Source organism: Armigeres subalbatus, chromosome 2 (genome assembly GCF_024139115.2).
Source record: "Armigeres subalbatus isolate Guangzhou_Male chromosome 2, GZ_Asu_2, whole genome shotgun sequence".
Classification (NCBI taxonomy): domain Eukaryota; kingdom Metazoa; phylum Arthropoda; class Insecta; order Diptera; family Culicidae; genus Armigeres; species Armigeres subalbatus.
In genome coordinates, this window is record NC_085140.1 from 300577049 (window position 1) to 300599859 (window position 22811).

The following is a 22811-nucleotide window of genomic DNA, read 5'->3' on the forward strand; positions in this document are numbered from 1 at the left end:
TTTGAGACATATTGAGAAGTTCAGCACAGTAATCTGTTTCCTTATCAACCCAAAATTGTGAATTTGTTACGCCCTAATCAAAATCAGTAAATGAATTTTGTAAGTATTTGAGTAAGGTTTCTGCAAAGAATAGCTTTCCTTTACACATGCCATTCAAACCCACCATTTTATCTGTATCTGAGAACATCATAGAATACCATGTCACTGATCAAATTCTACAATCTCTTGAGTTAATCAAAGTTTTAAACTCTTGGACAGTTGAGAATATTTTGAATATGTCTATTTATTATTTTAAATAAGCTCTATCATAATAGAGTCTATTTGATATTTTAAATTAGGGCCAATGGGTGATCAAAGCGAGTGGAAAATGAAAAGTAAAAAAAAATAGAACTCATAAGAAGAACGTTTTTAAGTACGTTCAGTTTTTAATTTAAGTAGAGTGAACCAAAGAAATTTTCAATTTTTTTCCTAAGAATTTCCCGAGGAAACTCCAAAGAATTTCCCGAAAAAAATCCAAAGAATTTTCCGAGGAAATTCAAAAGAATTTTCCGAGGAAATTCAAAAGAATTTTTCGAGGAAATTCCAAAGAATTTTCCGAGGAAATTCCAAAGAATTCCAAAGAATTTTCCGAGGAAATTCCAAAAAAATTCCCGAGGAAATTCCAAAGAATTTCTCGAGGAAATTCTGAAGAATTTCCCGAGGAAATCCTGAAGAATTTCCCGAAGAAATTCCAAAGAATTTCCCGAGGAAATTCTGAAGGATTTCCCGAGGAAATTCTGAAGGATTTCCCGAGGAAATTCCGAAGAATTCCCCGAGGAAATTCCGAAGAATTTCCCGAGGAAATTCCGAAGAATTTCCCGAGGAAATTCCGAAGAATTTCCCGAGGAAATTCCGAAGAATTTCCCGAGGAAATTCCGAAGAATTTCGAGGAAATTCCGAAGAATTTCGAGGAAATTCGAAGAATTTCCTGAGGAAATTCGAAGAATTTCCCGAGGAAATTACGAAGAATTTCCTGAGGTAATTCCGAAGAATTTCCTGAGGAAATTCTGAAGAATTGCCCAGAGGAGATGCCGAAGAATTTCCGAGGAAATTCCGAAGAATTTCGAGGAAATTCCGAAGAATTTCGAAGAAATTCGAAGAATTTCCCGAGGAAATTCTGAAGAATTTCGAGGAAATTCGAAGAATTTCCCCAGAGGAAATTCCGAAGAATTTCAGAGGAAATTCCGAAGAATTTCCCAGAGGAAATTCGAAGAATTTCCCAGAGGAAATTCGAAGAATTTCCCAGAGGAAATTCGAAGAATTTCCCAGAGGAAATTCCGAAGAATTTCCTGAGGAATTCGAAGAATTTCGAGGAAATTCGAAGAATTTCGAGGAAATTCCGAAGAATTTCGAGGAATTCCGAAGAATTTCCCGAGGAAATCCCGAACAATTCCCCGAGGAAATTCCGAATAATTTCGAGGAAATTCGAATAATTGCCTGAGGAAATTCCAAAGAATTTCCTGAGTATATTCAAAAGAATTTCCCGAGGAAGTTCCAAAGAATTTCCCGAGGAAATTCCAAAAAAATTTTCCGAGGAAATTCCAAAGAATTTCCCGAGGAAATTCCAAAGAATTTCCCGAGGAAATTCCAAAGAATTTCCCGAGGAAATTCCAAAGAATTTCCCGAGGAAATTCCAAAGAATTTCCCGAGGAAATTCCAAAGAATTTCCCGAGGAAATTCCAAAGAATTTCCCGAGGAATTCCAAAGAATTTCCCGAGGAAATTCCAAAGAATTTCCCGAGGAAATTCCAAAGAATTTCCCGAGGAAATTCCAAAGAATTTCCCGAGGAAATTCCAAAGAATTTCCCGAGGAAATTCCAAAGAATTTCCCGAGGAAATTCCAAAGATTTTCCCGAGGAAATTCCAAAGAATTTCCCGAGGAAATTCCGAAGAATTTCCCGAGGAAATTCCGAAGAATTTCCCGAGGAAATTCCGAAGAATTTCCCGAGGGAAATTCGATAGAATTTCCCGAACGAAATTCGGAAGAATTTCCCAGAGGAAATTCGAAAGAATTTCCCAGAGGAAATTCGAAAGAATTTCCCAGAGGAAATTCGAAAGAATTTCCCACAGGAAATTCGGAAGAATTTCCCACAGGAAATTCGGAAGAATTTCCCACAGGAAATTCGGAAGAATTTCCCAGAGGAAACTCGAAAGAATTTCCCAGAGGAAATTCGAAAGAATTTCCCAGAGGAAATTCGAAAGAATTTCCCAGAGGAAATTCGAAAGAATTTCCCAGAGGAAATTCGAAAGAATTTCCCAGAGGAAATTCGAGAGAATTTCCCAGAGGAAATTCGGAAGAATTTCCCAGAGGAATTTCCGAAGAATTTCTCAGAGAAAATTCCGAAGAATTTCCCAGAGGAAATTCAGAGAATTTCTCAGAGGAAATTCAGAGAATTTCCCAGAGGAAATTCAGAGAATTTCCCAGAGGAAATTCAGAGAATTTCCCAGAGGAAATTCAGAGAATTTCCCAGAGGAAATTCAGAGAATTTCCCAGAGGAAATTCAGAGAATTTCCCAGAGGAAATTCAGAGAATTTCTCAGAGGAAATTCGAAGAATTTCCTGAGGAAATTCCGAAGAATTTCCCAGAGGAAATTCGAAGAATTTCCCAGAGGAAATTCGAAGAATTTCCCAGAGGAAATTCGAAGAATTTCAGAGGAAATTCCGAAGAATTTCCCAGAGGAAATTCCGAAGAATTTCCCAGAGGAAATTCCGAAGAATTTCCCAGAGGAAATTCCGAAGAATTTCCCAGAGGAAATTCCGAAGAATTTCCCAGAGGAAATTCCGAAGAATTCACCAGAGGAATTGTGTTTAATTTGCGCGAAACTTTAATACACTACTAAAAATTCAAACATATTTATTGGCAAAAATCCACATTTAACTTATGATGTATATCAGCGCACACTTAACCATTCTCCACGCGAACTACTTATAAAATATATATCCAAATAAACTTTATGTGTGGTCTCGAGTTAGCAATTATTTAATTTATGTGTGGTTCTATATCGATTATATTAGGGTGGAGCTATTGCAAAAAATTATAACGGCGACACATATATCTTATATAGATATTTTTGGCAGTGTAGTATTTAATTGCATTCCTTCGCAAATTGTTTGAAGAAAGCAGCTTTAGATTTCCATCGTTTTGGTCGATTTCTTATGTTTATGAGCATGAGCAATTGAGCATTGAGCATGAGCATTATGACCGCACAATTCGTAGTTGCGAAATTGTACAGAGAACACAATGAACGGGGCTTGGGATTCGCTACCCATTCTCAATGTACACGTTTCGGGAGCTCAAACTTCTAAAGTCAATAACGGCACCGGCCACGTCCTTACGGTCATATAGGAAGAGAAGGATTGTTAGACCGACTCTTGTTGCTACTAGAGACCGAGTATACCTCTGCATCTCCACAATTGTCTTGGGATAGGATATAGTTATAGTTACAAAGGATAGTTTATCTGGATTCGCTTTGGTAAGCGATGCGATCTATGGAAAGGGAAATAACACTAATACGAGTTAAAAGTTAAAACATGCACGCCCGGTGGCATATGAAAACTGAAGAGATTCGCGTTTTGGACGATCGCACGGAAGAGCAGCACTCTGTACTCACTTGCTCGATGGCTACAGCAAACTATTGAAGATCGCGTTTTTTTTTTGACCGCGCACGACATGTACAAGAATTGATTAACTTTATTACCGGCCGCGCAATGCAGAACACAATTTTTCGGCAGATCGCATGATCTTTCTGCTGTCCAAAACAAGAGAAACCCCGCACTGAACTCATTTTGTTCGATTTCTTATGTTTATTTCAGAAAACTAAATAAAATGACTCTATTACTTTGTGTTAGTAACCAGCACCTTTGCAGAACAAATTGAGACCTTCGAAACATCGATTTACCTGGGACAGTAGACTTCCCGGACGCTAAACTTGATGCTTTTGGAAAGTCCTTTGTTTTTGCGAGCATGAGGCCATCGTGGATGATCCGGAAGCTTGATTTTCAGATGCTGCCGTTTTAGAAGTTTGCTTGTAAGAACTTGCAGTTTTTCCCGTTTGTAATTCGCAATCCTGCTCTCTTGCGCCAAAGTCGTGTCCGTCTTTCAAAGCTGCTACCAGCTCGAGTTCATGATCGCTTTCCATAAGAACGTTTTCGCTTCTACTTGTAAATAATAAAATAATATTATGAATTTAAATTAGATATGCTTCCAATATACACGCTACAATGTATTAAGGCCAGATTTCCGATTTCCGTAATTCCGATTTTTACGGTTGTAGGCTCGTTAATCTCGCCCTTTGAAAATCTGTGATCTATTTTTAGCTAGTATCAAACGTTTCCGTTCCATTTTCTACTTGAGCTGTTTTTGTTCGTACTTCTCAGTTGCACGATTGATAGCACATCCGACAAGCCGTGTGTGGCATATCGTCCATAGGTGACAGAATAGAACAAATTCTAATACTCAGCCAACCCCCTCACCCCCTCCCCCCCATTTGAGAATTACACAAGATTTGAAGAATTTTGAAGTTTTTAAGGATTATGAAAATCTAGCAGACCATTCCCAGATTGATAGACTGATAGATCATTTTGACAATGCGATGACCGATCGTAACCAGTTGAAGCAAAAGTACTAGAACACTAGTAGCGCTTCAACAAGCTTCAGTTGGCCATAATTTATCCACCATGTTGTAGTGCATGATTGGCTGCCAGGTCGAAGAAACCTAGATGTTAGTCAAGCGAACAGGAAAGACGTTAGCAATATTATGCGTTTGAATCAACTGTTATCATAAACAGCATTTGTGATCAACATGATTCAAGCTTAGTTACCCGGATTTTATGTAGGGGAACTGTTCTGATCTCCGTCTCACTGTACATATATCCATCTCATCGCTAAACAAAGAAAAACTGCGCCAAATTCGTCGATTCTTTTTGTCAACACGCGTGCTCACAGCTGAAAAAAATCACAAAAATAATAAACAAACCAAATTCCTTTCCATTGCTTTGTTTTTGATGGGGTGGAAATAGGAGCTGATAGTATGTTAGTATGATAGATGATAGTCACACGAACAGGAACGATATTAACAATCTTATACTTTTGAATCAACTTTTTACATAAAGGGTTTGCTCGGTACCTTGAATGTCAAATTTTGATATTTTGGTTTGATTGTTCTCCAGTATGAAAATCGGGCTACTGTGATGAAAAACATGGACATTTGACACATAAAGTAGCTTCTTATCCAAAACATGTTGGTCACAAGATTTGAAGCGCTATTAGCAATCTAATACGTACCATGATCGCATATTTGTATTATATGAATTTTGGTTGATTTTTTGAATCGTTTGTCAATTATCCCCACAAACTCAATCATTTACAGCTTACCACAGATAAGCACGGTAGTGAAGCCTTTTTTTTACTGTTGTGGGATTAGATACAGTAAATTGAGCTTTTTGAACGATTCACAGGCTTTTTAAAAAATGAAAAAAATGGGAGTTTTACAAATATGCGAACATGAGCCGTAAATTCGTCTCTCAACATCCCGATATTGAAGGGACCATCGAAATAAGGAGAGATCAAGGAATGGAACAAAAATTGAGGTGGATGGTAGATCGAAAATCGATAGCAAAACAAATGTCATCTCTTATTGTTATTGTTTTTTTTATTATCCAAAGATGGTCTAGTAGCCTAGAAATTTGGTTCAATCAAAGGTAATTGCCTATTTCCGGGGATTAAACCACCCGACTTGGACGTTAATTTACAATGTTATGAAAACTCATATGTGAATATGTACGTTATGTGGAAGATATTGATTTGAAAAATGTATTGGAGGTAACCACTTTCCCTTCGATGGGACTCGAACCCATGACCCTACAGTACGCTAGACTGGTGCTTTAACCAACTAAGCTACGAAGGACCTCCGTCGGCCTTCGCAACCTAGTGGCTACTGAATGAGCTCGAGATTCCCAAATTGGACGCATAGTCAAATCACTCGCAATCCATTTATCAAGCCAATACTTCCACATGTGTATTGTACACGTCCACATTAGAGGAGCGTAAGTATTTAGAATGTCTGGCGGCTATACACATTCTTCATCAGCAACGGTACTGATCAAGTGAGGTTGTGTAAGCTATTTGCCAGTCGGTCGTCAAGCTCAGACCCGACCGCATTGCGTAGGCAAGAGCACGCAACTCAAGTTCAGTTCAATCAAAGGTAATTGCCTATTTCCGGGGATTAAACCACCCGACTTGGACGTTAATTTACAATGTTATGAAAACTCATATGTGAATATGTACGTTATGTGGAAGATATTGATTTGAAAAATGTATTGGAGGTAACCACTTTCCCTTCAATATCTTCCACATAACGTACATATTCACATATGAGTTTTCATAACATTGTAAACTAGAAATTTGAATATATCGACATAGGGAGAGTGAATCCTAAATTGAATATGATCAGAACACATCGAGATAGAGAAATATCGAGATAGAGAAATATCGAGATAGGGAGGTTATCGAGATGTTGAAATTTCACATGTATGTAGATGGAAGGGGATTGAGAAAACCATCGACATTGGAAGAAATATGCATTAACTGTTGCACCATTAGCTGCTAGTGTCGCCATCAATGCTTGTCACACTAAATACAAACTCATGCATTGACAGGCCTTCAATTCAAATTCGGATTTCATTTTGCTTGGCGCGGATTTGAATTTGTTTGTAACAGTTCTGCATTTAGAATGGAACAAACATTGGAGATTCCAGTCTAAAGATACGTTCATAAAATATTTTGATCATTTTGAATTCAACCTTTATGTTTCGAAATTATTCTTGGCAAATTTAATTGCGATGCAAATATTACAATTTTATGGGAGGTCGTGTTAAACATTATGATTTTAGCTTAACACAATTGTACTTATTTTGCGTCTCGTATGAGGTGAGGCATTCCGAATAAAGTGATACCTCCCTTTCAAATTACACGGTCGTCTCACGTGAGACGTGTCGAAATCGATGGTTCTCGAGTAATTCGAGACGTAGAATAAGCACAATTATTATTTCTATTATCGTTCAAAAATTTTGGAATTAATTTTTTGGTTTTGTAATTAATAATATTATTCATAAAAGTATGTACATGTAAAGTTCCTATTCAAGTTGCAAGAGTTACGTTGAAGCTCCATGGAGCAGTACACTCTCTTGGTCCACGGTATCTTTGTCCGAAGAGGCTTATTTTCAAAAAATCAGTATCTTTAAAACGCCCACTACAGAAAGGAAACTTTCCACTCTTTCACGTAGGTGCATTTTTAAAATGTTCTATCGGGGTAATTTTTCCATTCTTTTTTGGGGTTAAATCGGCTATCATTTGAGATTTCTATGGAGTTTGTACTAAAAATAATGAAAAAAAATAAAAATTGTTCTAGATCCCCCTATAGAACATTTTAGTTTACCCACGATATGAAAGAGGAGTTCATATACTTTCGCGTAGTGGGTGTTTCAGAGGTACATACTGATTTTTGAAAAATAAGATTTCCCCATAAAGACACCGTGGTCACTCATTCAACAACTGAAAGTCACTGTTTGTTCCCTTTTAGTCAGCTTTGTTCACCAAAGCCACTATTTGTAGTAACATTGCTGGCTAACAGCCCTGATATTACATCTCATCCTTTTCCAATCATCAGCGATACAGCGTAAACTGAAAAATGCTAATATCATCTTCCAAACTTAGACGTACATATTCATGATAGAATTTGAGGCGAAAGTATAGAATTGATAGTTCCGTTAGGATACGGCAGGCATGAAGAATGTTGGAAGATGATATAAGCATTTCCATATCATTGTTAATCGTTTTACTTCACGTAGAAGTAATACACTCAAATCATTAATTAATGTTTATATGTTTTTGAATCACCAGTGATTTCCACAACTATAGGTGGTCCTTGGGATTTAAATTGATTTCTTAAGACTTTATGTTTCAGTGGAATCATCCGATCCAATGTCCATCTAATAATTCATATTCAATCCCTAAGAACTATATATTTATCCAACATCAGAAGATCAACATTGTTGTGCGCCCGAGTGCTCCGAACGAAATCCAAAATTCCCGTGTACCGGTTCCAGTTACTGCTCTGGTCGGTCATCGTACGCAACTGCACGTGCAAACTATCTTCAGCACAACAGGTTTCCGACAAACAAACAAAAAATAGACTCTCATTTCGCACCAATTGACGTCACTCCATCGCCATCACCGCCGTCGGTCAGGTGATAATGCGGGGGTCAATTTCGGGCAGCAAACAAGCAGCCGCTATTGTGGGGAAATTTATGCGCAAGATTGATGCTCCGGTGCCGAAAAGAGCTTCACAGTCAAATCTTTGGAAATCCGACCATCATTTGGGTGGTACTTTTCAAAGTTTTCGACTCGTTTGACTGTATTTTTCCGCGATAGGCTTACGGATTAATCTTCCGTGGCGTGGTATATTTGAAAAAGCGATTTTGGGCATTGTGCGCATCATTGGATGGGAAACCGACAACGTCAACATCCAACGCGTTGGCCGTGGCGCGAGGTTCCTTTTTTGTTGACTCGTTGAAATCATTTGTAACTGCGCGTATTGGTAGTGAATACGAGCCTGTACCTGAGGGAAATTATCGCACATGCGCTTACCGAGCAATTTATTAGGAGGAAATGGTCTGAAATGGATTGATGCCATTTTAATACATCGTTGGAGCAGCAAAGCTCGCAAGTTGAAATACTGGGGCGTAAATGAACAGACTATGGAAATTTCCTCGGATGATCAAAACAGGGAGATTATTTTTCCGTTTTTTTTTCTATCTTGCTAATGCGTTGTTTTGTTGACTTTCTTAACAAACACATATTTTCAACTCGTAGGTCGGTCACAACGGTAAAAAATGTGCGTGCTTAGAGCCGATAAGCACAATCGGTGCTATCGTTTGTCCGAGATATGAGTATTTTTCAGCATCAACTAGTCCCAGTGGGAGCATTCCGAACCGTTCACCCCCGCCACGCGCTCGTGCCCTCTGTGCCGAACAATTCAATAATAGATTTGCACTTGCACATCTGATTATACGGCAAAACAGTTAAATGGTGAGTGGGGCTATTATTAGCGACATGTGCGGGACCAGCGAGCCAGCAGCCCGAACCCCCATGCGATAAGATGACTTGAAACTGCTCGCGCGTGTTTCTATCGCTTCTGATAACGGCCACGAGCCGTTTTTTTCACGTTGTTTTGTTTTGGACCTCGGGTCCCGTGACAATCCATCCGAAAATAAACCATCCGTTAGATTGGTGGCCCACGCACTCAGTTTCAGAGTGAGGAGACAACAGGTGATGTGGATACTGGCTTTGGCGGTGATTTAGTTTTGTTGAATGCGGTCAGTCAAGGACGCAACATACTTGTAAGAGGCCCACTGAAGTTAAGAAGATGGTTTAAAGTGATTGTAATACATATTTAGATGGAAAGTAAATCGGTAGATTCGGAACTTGTTTTCTGGATGGCTCTAATGGTCGCAAATTGGGGAATGTCAGTAAGTTTGCTTTCTGTTCAAATGAAGCTCAATTATAACAGGTTCTGCTACTCATACACACTTTATTTTGGGTAATTCCCGATCCAGTTACTAATGCATTGTTTCTCATCGCACATGGAATGTATTGCAATCGTTATGAAAAATAAAATTCTTTTCGAGCTGCTCATATTTGAAATCGTATACGTTTTTCCTAATTGTGTTTCTAATTCCAATTTAGATTCTACTGATCCAGAACAAAATCTAAGAACGAAAAACGTCCGGAAACAGTAATCAAACTTGTTTTGCCATTTCGTGGCAAAAGTTCATCACAAAGCGTGCGTAATTCAAGGGTTGGATTTTTTTTGCAAATGTGCTAAACACTTTGCAATTATTTTCTTTCTAACCGTTCCGCCCTGGAGCCTGATGGTGGCAACGAAAACTGCGCGAACGAACATCTGTTCGCCGGGAAAAACCAGCTTTCGTTTCGCGGAAATTCTAATTCGCCAATCATAATTGGAGCTGAGACCGATTGCAAATTGGGAGTATAATTCGCGTCATTCATTGAACCCAGCCAGCTCTCAGCTGTTGCGCCATTCGGGTTGCCGTCTTGTTAAGGGAGCAATTAGAAAACGGTTTGGCCGTGATTACGTGATGTGCGCAATGATGGTACATTGTCTGCGCGCGTGTTGATCCAGATGGTGTGCAACTACATCAATTGCTGGTTTGTTGTGATAATTACCATATTGTAATTGACCAAAAAAGTCTAATTATGATTAATGCGGAATGCGTATAAGTTTGACGTAGTTTTTGAGTATTTTGGCTGAAAACGTCTTCGAGGTTGGTTGGAAATTTCGGTGGAAATGATTCCGGGGAGTATACTTTCCCCTGTTCGATCCGTTACTAGTTGGAGAAATTGCTTCGGCGGGCGTTCAAATATACGCTGAGTCATTGTTTTGAGCTGGGGATTTTCCTAAGTGTTCGGATGAATGAGTTCCCAATTGAAAATTTTCCTAATGAAGCTGAGAAATGTACCAACAAACAGCTAAAAGCGCACTCATAAATGCGTTAACCAGGCCAGGAACACAAAGCATGGTACGAAAACACCAAGGAAAAGCGATATTTAGGGGGTAAAGAGGTCTTTGATAGTAAAACAGTATCTTGTCAAAAATATCGGGATCTAAATCCAAAAAGCAGGATAATCGCGGCTGGCGAAAAGCCATTGGCACAGCAATATTATTAAGACGGTACGCTAGAACACAATTAAAAATGGGTAAAATTTACAGTAGAAACAAAAAGGTAACACAGAAAAGTACTCTTTTACAATGTAAATTTTGTTTCTCTTTGTTCGTAGAAACAGACTTGAGGGTACAAACTTTAGATTAAAATAGGCTTTTGAAGCAAAATGTACTATGTTATGATGTGAAGAAAAAGCTCTAAAGCAGCAAAGCTTTGAAGCCTATGCCTAACTTTGGGTGTTGCGTGCTGTTCTTATTTGACTAAATGCTATACAGGGAAGTCATTCGTCCGAAATCTATTAGGTCGAATTGAACGCTTCACCGAAAATATCTTTTAGTCGAAAATGTCGTTAGGTCGTACTGGTCATTTTGCTGAAAAAGTCGTTGATTGAAAAGGTCATTTGGCCGAAAATTATGTTTGACCATAATGATCGTTTGGCAGAAAGGGCCGTTTAGCCAAAAATTTCAAACGGCCGAACAAGCCATATGACCGAAAACATCGCTTAAGCGAACAATAGTAAATGTGTATAATGTGAAGTGCTAAATGAGAAGTGAAAATTAAGTGGGAAGTCTCACTTCTCATTTTTTTTTTCTCAGTTCTCACTTCTCACGGTTAAAAGTGCAAAAATGAGAAATAAGGACTGATAAATGAGCAATGAGAAGCAAAAAGTGACGGGTCTCACTTTTTATAATAGATAAGAAATGAGAAGAGAGAATAGAGCTGTCTCACTTCTTACATCTTATTTATCGTTTGTTACTTCTCACTTCTCACTGTGAAAAGTAAGAAATGATAAGTGAAAAGCAAAACGTGAGAGGTAACAAGTGAAACGTGTGATGTCCGGTTCGCTTCTTTTTGCTTCTTATTTCTCAGTTTCAGCAGTGAAGAATAAGAATAAAAAGTGGGAAGTGAGAAGTAACAAATTAGAAATCAGAGGTGAGACGTCTCACTTCTCACTATCAATTTCTCATATGTTACTTATCATTTCTTGCTTTTCACTTCTAACAGTGAGAAGGGACGACGCGAAGTGAGAAATGTAGGTGTCTCACTTCTAACAGTGAGAAATGAGTATAATAAATGGGAAGTGAGATAAAATAAAAGCGAAACTTCTCATTTCTCATTCCTCATTTTAAAGTTCTCACTTCTCACTTCTCATGGTTAAAAGTGCGAAGTGAGAAATGAGAAATGAGGACTAATAAATGAGCAATGAGAAAGAAAAAGTGACGCGTCTCACTTCTTATAATAGATGAGAAATAAAAATGGAGCTATCTTAGTTCTTACATCTCATATATCGCTTGTTACTTCTCACTATTTCTCATTTTTTGCAGTGAGAAATGAAATGAAGGAGTGCGTGAGTGAGGGCGTGAGAAGTACAAATGAGAAATCAGAAGGGAGACGTCTTACTTCTCACTTCTTATAACTCATATGTTACTTGTAATTGTTCAGTTCTCACTTCTAAAAGTGAAAAGTGAGGATGAGAAGTGGCAAATGTAGACTTTTCAATTCTTATAGTAAGAATTGAGAATAAAACAATAAAAGTGAGAGATAACAGATGAGACATGTGAGGACGTCTCACATCTCACTTGAAACTTTTTTTTGTTTTTTTTCCTTCCTAATAGCTACAGTTCATCACTAACACTTGACACTTCTTATTCACTTCTCATTTCTCACAGTGAAAAATGAGAAGTGAGAAATATGAAACAAAAAGTAAGGAGATCCTAAATCCAATCCAAATCCAATCCAAATCCAATCCAAATCCAATCCAAATCCAATCCAAATCCAATCCAAATCCAATCCAAATCCAATCCAAATCCAATCCAAACCAATCCAAACCAATCCAAACCAATCCAAACCAATCCAAACCAATCCAAACCAATCCAAACCAATCCAAACCAATCCAAATCAATCCAAACCAATCAAACCAATCCAAACCAACCAAACCAATCCAAACCAATCCAAATCCAATCCAAACCAATCCAAACCAATCCAAACCAATCCAAACCAATCCAAACCAATCCAAACCAATCCAAACCAATCCAAACCAATCCAAACCAATCCAAATCCAATCCAAACCAATCCAAACCAACCAAACCAATCCAAACCAATCCAAACCAACCAAACCAATCCAAACCAATCCAAATCCAACCAAACCAATCCAAACCAACCAAACCAATCCAAACCAATCCAAACCAATCAAACCAATCCAAACCAATCCAAACCAATCCAAACCAACCAAACCAATCCAAACCAACCAAACCAATCCAAACCAATCAAACCAATCCAACCAATCCAAACCAATCCAAACCAACCAAACCAATCCAAACCAATCCAAACCAATCCAAACCAACCAATCCAACCAATCCAAACCAATCCAAACCAATCCAAATCAATCAAATCCAATCCAAACCAATCCAAACCAATCCAACCAATTCAAACCAATCCAACCAATCCAAATCCAAATCTAATGCAAATCTAATCCAAATCCAATCCAAATCCAATCCAAATCCAATCCAAATCCAATCCAAATCCAATCCAAATCCAATCCAAATCCAATCCAAATCCAATCCAAATCCAATCCAAATCCAATCCAAATCCAATCCAAATCCAATTCAAATCCAATCCAAATCCAAATTTAATGCAAATCTAATCCAAATCCAATCCAAATCCAATCCAAATCCAATCCAATCCAAATTCTTCTATGCGATTCATTAAAAAAAACTAGGGCCTTCGTAGTCTAATGACTTCAGAGTTAAAGGTCGACGTAAAAGTATGTTCACTCCAATCAGAATCTGATGAAATCTTTGAGACGTAGTTTAGTTGCCCAATTTTTAATATTTTATTGCAAGTCGCCTATTCGTTCTTTCCGCTGCAATGAAAGCCATGATGATTTTCATCAAATCCTACGCCAGATTTCGAAAAACGTTAACCAACCTCTTCTTCTCTCATCTCCCTCTCTTCCAGAGCTGCGCAAAATGGTTTACTACACGGGATTACCGCTGCTGATGCAGCAAGCAGAGAACAACACACTCACCCAGCTCTGCTTCAACTCCTCAAACGATCATTCCCAGTCGCAGTCCCAGCAGCAGCAGCACCAGCAACAACCTCTGGATCAGCCACAACATCAGCAGCAACAACAGCATCAGAGGTTCCAGCAACAGATCGTCAATCTGAGCAGCAACCAAGGAGGCAATGCGCAGTCACCACTGGGACAACAGCATGCTACCGCCTCGTACACGAACTTCCACCACAGCAGCGGAGCGCTCGTACCAACAACCGTACCACAGGCGAGCCCTCCCCCAACAGGGACGGCGAAATTCCGCTGCGAGCAGTGCAACATCAACTTCGGCAGCAAAAGTGCCCACACCAGTCACATGAAATCTCACGCCAAACAGCAGCAACATCAACAGCAACAGCAACAACAACAGCAGCAGCAACAGATGGCTGTGGAAAGCAAAGGTGGCGTGAGTGGCAAGGGAATGCTCAACGGACAGGCCACCCCGGCCGACCCGTACCAGTGTGATGTGTGTAAGAAAACCTTCGCCGTTCCGGCCCGGCTGGTGCGCCACTATCGGACGCACACCGGCGAGCGGCCGTTCGAGTGTGAGTTTTGCCATAAGATGTTTAGCGTTAAGGAGAACCTGCAGGTTCACCGGCGGATTCACACCAAGGAACGACCGTACAAGTGCGACATCTGCGAGCGGGCCTTCGAGCACAGTGGAAAGCTCCATCGGCACATGCGGATCCATACGGGTGAAAGGCCACATAAGTGTAACGTTTGCGGAAAGACGTTCATCCAGTCGGGTCAGCTAGTCATTCACATGCGGACTCATACCGGTAAGTTGGAGAAGGGTTCTTAGTGGCGATGTGTAGTTGTTCATTTCCTTTTTTTTTGTCTTTTCGACAGGTGAGAAACCATACAAATGTCCAGTAGAGGGCTGCGGAAAGGGGTTCACGTGCTCGAAACAGTTGAAGGTGCACTCGCGGACTCACACCGGTGAGAAACCGTACCACTGTGATATTTGCTTCCGGGACTTCGGTTACAATCACGTGCTGAAGCTACACCGGGTGCAGCACTACGGATCGAAGTGCTACAAATGTACGATATGCGATGAAACGTTCAAGAGCAAGAAGGAAATGGAGGCCCATATCAAGGGTCACGCCAACGAAATCCCAGATGAGGAAGAGACTGAGACCAAACCCTTGGTGGAAGTGCCATCGAGTAGCTCCAGCAGTAGGAGCAGTTTGGCAGAATATTTGTCTAGCGCAGGTAGTATAGCTGCAGTGGACAGTTTGTCTCCGATGGAAGAAGCCATGGAACTCGATACAAATCTCCACACTCCAAAAGTTGAGTTCCATGACCGGCAGAGCAACAGTAGCGCCAGCAGCAGCCAAGAAAGCAGTAGTTTTAGCAGAGCAAATGAGAACAACATTCAATACTACTCGCAGTTTGAGCAGTCGGTGCTGCGAAGCTATGGAGTCCAGTCTGGAGTAAACCCAGCATTGCTAGCGGCGGCATCTATTGCAGCAGCGGCAACCGCCTCATCGGTCGAGCAGAATGAGGACATCCAAAGCAATAGAACACCATCGCCTCCGCCTCTGGTAGTGTTCTCACAGCAGCAACAACAACATCAACAATTGATGCCATCGAATGTGGTAGATCGGTTAACGCCACCGTCCATTCAGCAGCACCCCGCATCCATGGATCTGATGGTTCACCATCTACCGGCTCAACAACGATTCGAACAGGAGCAATCGCCAGTTAACGCGGATGCTTTCCTGTACAAACCGTTGGCAATCATGAAACATCACGGCTACTTCGCACCAGCTTCACAAGTCACCGAATTCAGGTAGGCCTTTTCTCCCAGATATACCTTACAGAACTTCGAATTAACTTCTTTCTTTGCTTTCGACAGGTCATCCAGTGACATCGTGCGGCAAGTGGAGGCAGCCATTGCCGGAACGGAGAATCTGCTGACGCCCCCACGGTCCTCGCCGGAGTCACCCGAACGGTCCTCGTCGCCCGAGTCCGATTCAGTATTAATGGCCGAGCGGGACAACAACACGCTACCGCCCAGGAAGCGGAAGCTGTACTTCAAGAACGAACAGCCGCAAGATCTCCAGCACCATGCCGCGGTGTCCATGGACAATAGTTCGACGCCACCATCGCCACCGTCTTCGGCGGCGGGCATGAGGATGAGTTCCGTCATCCAGTACGCTAAGGCATCCTAAGCGGGACAAGCGCGGTGATATTTTTCTTCAGGGCGGCCATATTCGATGTAGAGTGCGTATAGTTACAAGATTAGCAAGCGGTTTACCGGATAGAGGAAAGCAGACTTATTAGTGGATAGCTAAATTAATGATAATGTTTTTAGAAGGTAATATTTATCTACAAGCGTAGAATATAGCGAGTCAGATTTAAGGAAAAATCATGAATACAAACACATACACACATACATACACACTAAATGCAAGAAGACTGTCTCAGGTTAATCAGTCATTACATTTGATAAGTATATCGCTTCTTCTGGAATGTGGATTGTTGACAGCTGGAGAGAGCCGTTGAACGTTGACACTGCATAAGGCGTCTGATCCGAATTCAGCTTGAATAAGTTTCCGCTGGAAACGAACGTGATGGGTGTTTTTGGACAAAGAAAAATATTAAGACTGTTGAATTGTCAAAAATTTCTAGTAACCAAGAAATATTTTAAGGTGAATAGGTAACGGCAAGGCAGAATCTATTAAAAGTGGATCAATATCGGAGTAGTTGATATATTTTACTGAGAAATTACAACTTTTGGATAGACAATTGCGTTGAAAGTAACGATGCAGCTGAGTATAATCGAAATTTGAAGGCCATTTGAAAAGACTAGCTTTTTTATTATAGCATGAAACAAAACATCATTGGAGAAGGTGAAGAACGTAAGCAGAGCGGAAAACATAGACTGGAATCCCCCAAAAGTAATCTTTAGCGATAGAAAACCAAACAAACACTTTTTCGAATTCGAAAAATCATTAGTATTTAAGTGTCTTTTTCCTGACCCAATATATAAACAAATACTTTCAACAATCCTAAATATTATAGAATATAGGCAAATAATCAACAGCACAGCATCATATTAGCAAATAATTGGTTAGTTTCAATCGGATGAAATTCAGTACACCACTACAACCACTGCCAACTATAACAAAAAAAAAACGAAAACTGCAACAACTTCTACACTCAAAACCGATAATAGATGCAAAAATTACAACAATCAGGGAACTGGCAGCACTGTACAGCCACGCAGCCAAATTTTTGATAACCAAGCCACCCTTTTACAAGCGGAAATAGTCTGCCAGGCAGTGCGGAAACTGACAAACAATAACCGAAAAAATATACCTCAACTGCAGAATATTACTGAATGTGTTGCCGAATGTAAACTGAATGGAAAAGAAAACCATCCAAGCACTGTACATAAGCACCTTCAAGATAAACAAAAACAATAAATTCAACAGTCCCAGGAGGGAGAGATGTTTGGTTCTGATCTCTACTACGGTGAAACTGGTCATGAAAGCACAGTTGCTCCATACACAGCTCGAAGTTCAAGCGAAGATGGGACAGTTTTGCATTTATGGGAAGTAAGCAATGAGTGTGTAGCGAAAGTTTCCGGTTTGTTGCCATCGGCACTTAGCATAAAACAGAATTCCAGTAAGCTGGTACATGAGGAAACTTAATTCTGGTTGCGCTGCTGGGGTCGGAACTGGATGCACGCACACTCATCATTAGCCAGTTCATTTATGGTTAATTTTATCATACGCAAACATTAGAATATGCTTTAAGATATTGTGTAGTTTGTATATTGAAATAGAAGCAACCACATACAGAACAATGCATTTAACACACTATTTTAAAAATAGTTGGATTAGATTTAGACTCGAGCAGGCGTACACTGTGGTGAGCCGCGCGTCGAACTTACACACGGAAGATAAAAACGTGATTATTTGTCTCTAAGTTTTGTCTGTTGGAGCATCGAAAGGAGCTTTTGTTTTGTTTGGTGTTAAATCAGCTTTCAAATTTCCCCTGTTTGGATTCCTTACTTCTGTTCCTTATTTGATTTCGTATTCACAATTTGTTCTTTCCTATTTATTATTCACAATTGCACTGCATAGCAACCAGTGAAGATCTTAGCATGAATAAAAAAACAAAATGTCGTTGTTCAACATTCTTAGCAAACAAATAGCCAAAATTTGTGGTTTCTGTTGATCTGTTTTCGTTTACTCAAGTGCGTTTTTCTAATCATTAGTAGGCAAAAGGGAATGAAATAAAATTCTGTTACATTTTCATCAAGTTGACTTAACTTTTATAGACATGAAAGCGAAACATTATATAGGTCAGTGAAATATTGAACGTAAGGTGGCAACACCAAAACTGGTAGGCAATACATCTGAAACACTTTTACTATGTAAAATGTTTGGGAAACTCGAGAAAAGGGTAATATAAGGAAACATGCATTATTGAAAAGCAAAAAGGAAAAAAACACTCCATCATTAAAACAATCATTTTAATTGCTATATATGTGCTATATTATTGGTAAATTAACGAAAAGGCAATAAATTGTAACGGAATGAAAATAAAATTACAAAAAAAAAACTCACCACAATCCGCTTAGTAGGTCTTTATTTTCTGTTTTCAATCGCCTCAGTGTAGTTTGATGCAGTCATAAGACCCTCTAAAATAATGCTAAGCAAACTAAAATTATTCAAATTGATGAGAGTGCAGATACAAAGAGAAATGTAATAAAAGCTGGTTCGATGGAAACAAGTTTCTTATTTGTGACATAGGACTAAACATAAGTGGCGCGAGTGACCATTAAAGTCTCGATTGTAAGTAAAGGCGAAAATAAACTGAACTATTCTATTGAATCATGAGTTTTGAAGTTTTCGATTGTTTTCATCCGAAAATTCATGGCGTAACATTGGTAAAACTGTGTCAAAAACGGCTAATTTGGTGCTGTCTCATACACCCCCATGAAACGGCTGTCATCCACGAACAACTCGACTGAAGCCAAAAACATGGTGCTGCAACATGGTGCTGGATGTAAACATTGCCGGTTAAGCAATAAACACACGAAGTCAGAACAGTCGGATGCGTAATCGGCGTAAGCGGCATGTGTTGCATTGTTAAATTATATTCAATGAGATGTATTGCATTGTTGCGTGATTTTCGACGTTATCAATTGGCGCTTTGATGTTGCATGAAGAAGAAGAAGCAGAAAGATGATATTCAAAAATTTTGGCACGGGAAAACATACGAGGATATTTTTGAAACTCTTCTCTGAAATTCTAGAGGCAATATAATTAAAAACGGTAAACAGTACGGGGTTGGACTTTTCTTATACTGTGTATTGAGTATGATATCACAGAATAAAAAATTGAAATTGAAAATATAAAATATTTAATATTGTGTTTATTGTGCAGTAGAAAACAAGACTAACCCCGTACTGCTTACAGTTTTTAATTAAATTGCTTCTAGAATTTCAAAGAAGTGTTTCAAAAATTTCTTTGTATGTTTTCCCGTGCGACTATTTTTGATTATCATCTTTCTGCTTCTTCTTCTTCATGAAGCATCAAAGTGCCAATCGCCAATGCTCTCGAGGCGGTATGAACGGAGCTTAAATTGGGAAAGGCAACACTAGCGCCACCCAATCGGTAGACGGCTTCAAGAACTACATCTCATTTCAGGGGGGTGGTCTCATAGGTATCTCATTTTTCAACATAATCACCCATATTCTTTTGTTTACGTATGAACGCGCCACTATGGGGGATCCCCATACAAGCGAGCGGTCAAAAATAAAATTGGACTTTTCAAGTGATTTTCCACTTTGCTTTAGCTGTGTATGGTCGAAATAGCATGAATATATAATTTCTAACACCCCCCCCCCCTTTAGGGATCGTCTATGAATTACGTAATATTTTTTTTCATAAATTCGATTAACGTGACAAAGCAATCCAATTTAGGAAGTTTAATTTTATATGTTTTCTTGAGGAGAAGGAAGGGGTTGTATAAAAACTAAGTACAGCAATTTATGGACATCATGAACCCTCCCCTTCTCCATCCTCATTTGTGGACTGTCGTCTATATATTTTTGTATATTTTTGCGGAAGGTAATAATTTTTGTGGGAAGAAAGTAACAAAACGCCTCCCCTACCAATAAATCTAATAACTTTTCATTGCTCTAAATCTGAAGTTGGCGGCGAGAGAACCGAATTAATGTTAAAAGACATTAATTTCATGACATTCAGTGATATTTTTTGTTCTTACTCTCATGCCTCACAATTTGTATTTAGAACAATCTGTTTGACAAAGTACTAGGTTCTGAAGGATCCTAAAGCATTAAATGTTAATCAAAGAATCAGAAGTCAAGAACGAGTAAAGTACGAGACACTGAAGACGTCCTAACAGGTCGAAATACGTATATGTAGAACTAATACGAGTTGGTGGAATAAAATGGAATTTTACTAAACTCGTCTTATGACAGTGAAAACATTCCACTAAAAAATAGTTAAACAATTTTCTTAAAGAATCAGAATTGGAAATAACTTTTGAAAAAGGGTATTAGCAAATTAGAAATCGCAATCCCATAACATTTGTACAAGTTATTCAAAAATAAATGAGAATAATATATTCTCAAAAATGTGAACATTCATTCATTCCACAATGCTCCATTGTTCCGAAAAGCAAATTTCTTTCAATTTGAATAACAACACTATTTAAATTATTTTTGATTTGTTTTCATGATTTCTACAAGTTATATATAGCATCATTCTTTTCTGTGTGAAGGTTTAAATCTTTAATGATATTTTCTTCAATTCCATCAACGATGGAAGATGACATGAATTCATCTAAAGTATCAGAGGATAAAGAACTTTTAAAAATCTTCAAATATTACAAAATTACGCATGGCATAAGAATAACTAAGTGAATTTTTTTCCAATGTCTCCTCGTTATCCAAATCGAGCTTAAAATAGATCTGATTCATGTAAGGCACGAAGAAAAATGTCAACATTTGCCTCTCTTGATCATTTTCTTGCATTATGAGTTCTAAATTTCTTCTTTTTTATATTGACTTTCCGCTGGTTGTTCAGCCAGTGAACCTCAAAGTGTAGATGAGTGAATAAATATTTCCCTACCTTTTAGCCAGACATTCATGAACACTAGCAAGAATTTCATACTCTCCGTACTAACTAAGATATTGTTCGTCTTTACTTTTGCAATAAACATGTCGGGAATTATTGATTCCATGAGATTTATAAATATTTACATACTATGAAACCTCATATTTAGTTCTCCATCAGTAGCTAATGAATAGCTCAGAAAAATAGGTTTAGGAAATGACTCAAACCACTCAAGCCCCAAACGCAATTCAGCGGAATGGCGACGGAACCAGTAAAATTTGACAGGAAATATATAAATTCCGTTACCGTTACCGTTGTGCTGCATTGTATTGGGGTTTTATTCATTCACTCCTTTGAAAGTTAAAAAATTGTTATAAATAAAGTCGAAGTTATTACCAATACATGTATTTTGACCATACCCTTTGAGCCCATAGTTCAGTCTGGCCCATTTTCAATAGGAAACGATGGGACTAGATTTCCGTCGAATGAAACTTGTTGCGAGAAAATCGTACACAAATAAGCGTCTAAATGGCGATTTGCGCACATACATACAGACGCGCATGCACACATACAGACATCACCTCAATTCTTCGAGCTGAGTTAGTTGATATATACCACTACGGATCTCCGGGCCTTCTATCAAACATTCGTTTTGGAATGAGCATTAACCTTGGAGTACGAGAGAGGCAAAACACAGTAAAAAAATAAATGAAAAAATCAAAGTGATTTAACTCTGTTAATTGCAAATACTGGCAAGAAATTATTTCGGGAAATTTTAGTCGAAGCTTCGTCCTTGATGTGCATCATAAAAGAACCTGGGGATTTCTGAGGAAAAAAAAGTTCTTCACTATCAAAGTTGAAAATAGCGTCGTTTTTGGAAAAAAATATTGTTTCCGCATTTTTTTCATTTTTTTTCACAATGTAACCATTAGTTTTTGCATACCATTTTAAAGCTTATACAATTACCTTTGTAATGATGTATTAACATTAAAGAAAAAACATTAAGAAAATATTTCAATAAATAGTTGAAAGTAAAATATTTTTTCAGGAAATTTGTTAACTTTTTTACCCATTTCTGACTTTGACACCTTATATCTTTGGAACTAGTGCACCTAGAGACTTCAAATTCAGAATTTCTCTTAATTAGAGTATTGACAATGGAGAGAAAATATTTTAAAATAATTCGGAAGACATGACATTTTCGATTAATGACCGCCCGAAATCCTATAGTGGCGCGCTTTCGAGTGAAAATTGAAGCGCATTCTCGTTCAAGATTTTTTTATGTACAGGTTATCCGACTTGTCAATATCCCCAACTCAGCCATCTTGGATTTTTGTATGGAATTTATGCTCGTTTGTTTACGGTTCGGTTCGAACGAATCGCATTTTAATTAGACCTGTGCGCCGAAGTATTTGTGAACGGCGGCGGCGTAAGGCAATTTTTACACCGGCGGCTGCGGCGTCGGCAGTGTCACGCCCTTAGCAAGTTCGGCGGCGGCGGCCTCGGCGTGAAGAATTTTGAGCTGAGAAAAAAATCACGCAGCAAGGCATATCATGCTTTTTATGAATTTTAGGGTTATTTGTACAATTGCTAGCCTCAGTCAGACTGATCGGGGGAACATCTTAATAGCTATAGCTTGTATCTCCACAGCAAAAGTTTACATTACATCCTCCACTAGGACATTTCCGCATCACAGCACATGAGTTCATTGGAAAGTACTTCGAATATAAATCCAGAAATTCGTGTGGAAATTCCTCAAGATATCCCTCAGAAAATTCGAGAAAGGAATTCTAAGAATTAATTAAAAATTTCCCTAATGAATTCCTTCAGAACTTCCACCAAGAAATTCATTCCGAAATTTCTTCAAAAGTTCCTTCA

General features: G+C 38.8%; 1 protein-coding gene across 2 annotated transcripts in view; it reads left to right on the forward strand.

The window, feature by feature from the left end:
* Positions 1-18686, forward strand: part of LOC134212490 (Krueppel homolog 1) — a 95038-nt gene extending 76352 nt beyond the window's left edge. For both annotated transcript variants that reach the window (XM_062690395.1, XM_062690394.1), the window contains 3 exons: positions 13740-14612; positions 14683-15625; positions 15692-18686. In XM_062690395.1, coding sequence (XP_062546379.1) covers positions 13751-14612; positions 14683-15625; positions 15692-16007 — 2121 coding nt within the window. In that variant the 5' untranslated portion in view covers positions 13740-13750 and the 3' untranslated portion in view covers positions 16008-18686. The remainder of the gene's footprint in view (positions 1-13739; positions 14613-14682; positions 15626-15691) is intronic.
* Positions 18687-22811: the final 4125 nt, after the last annotated feature.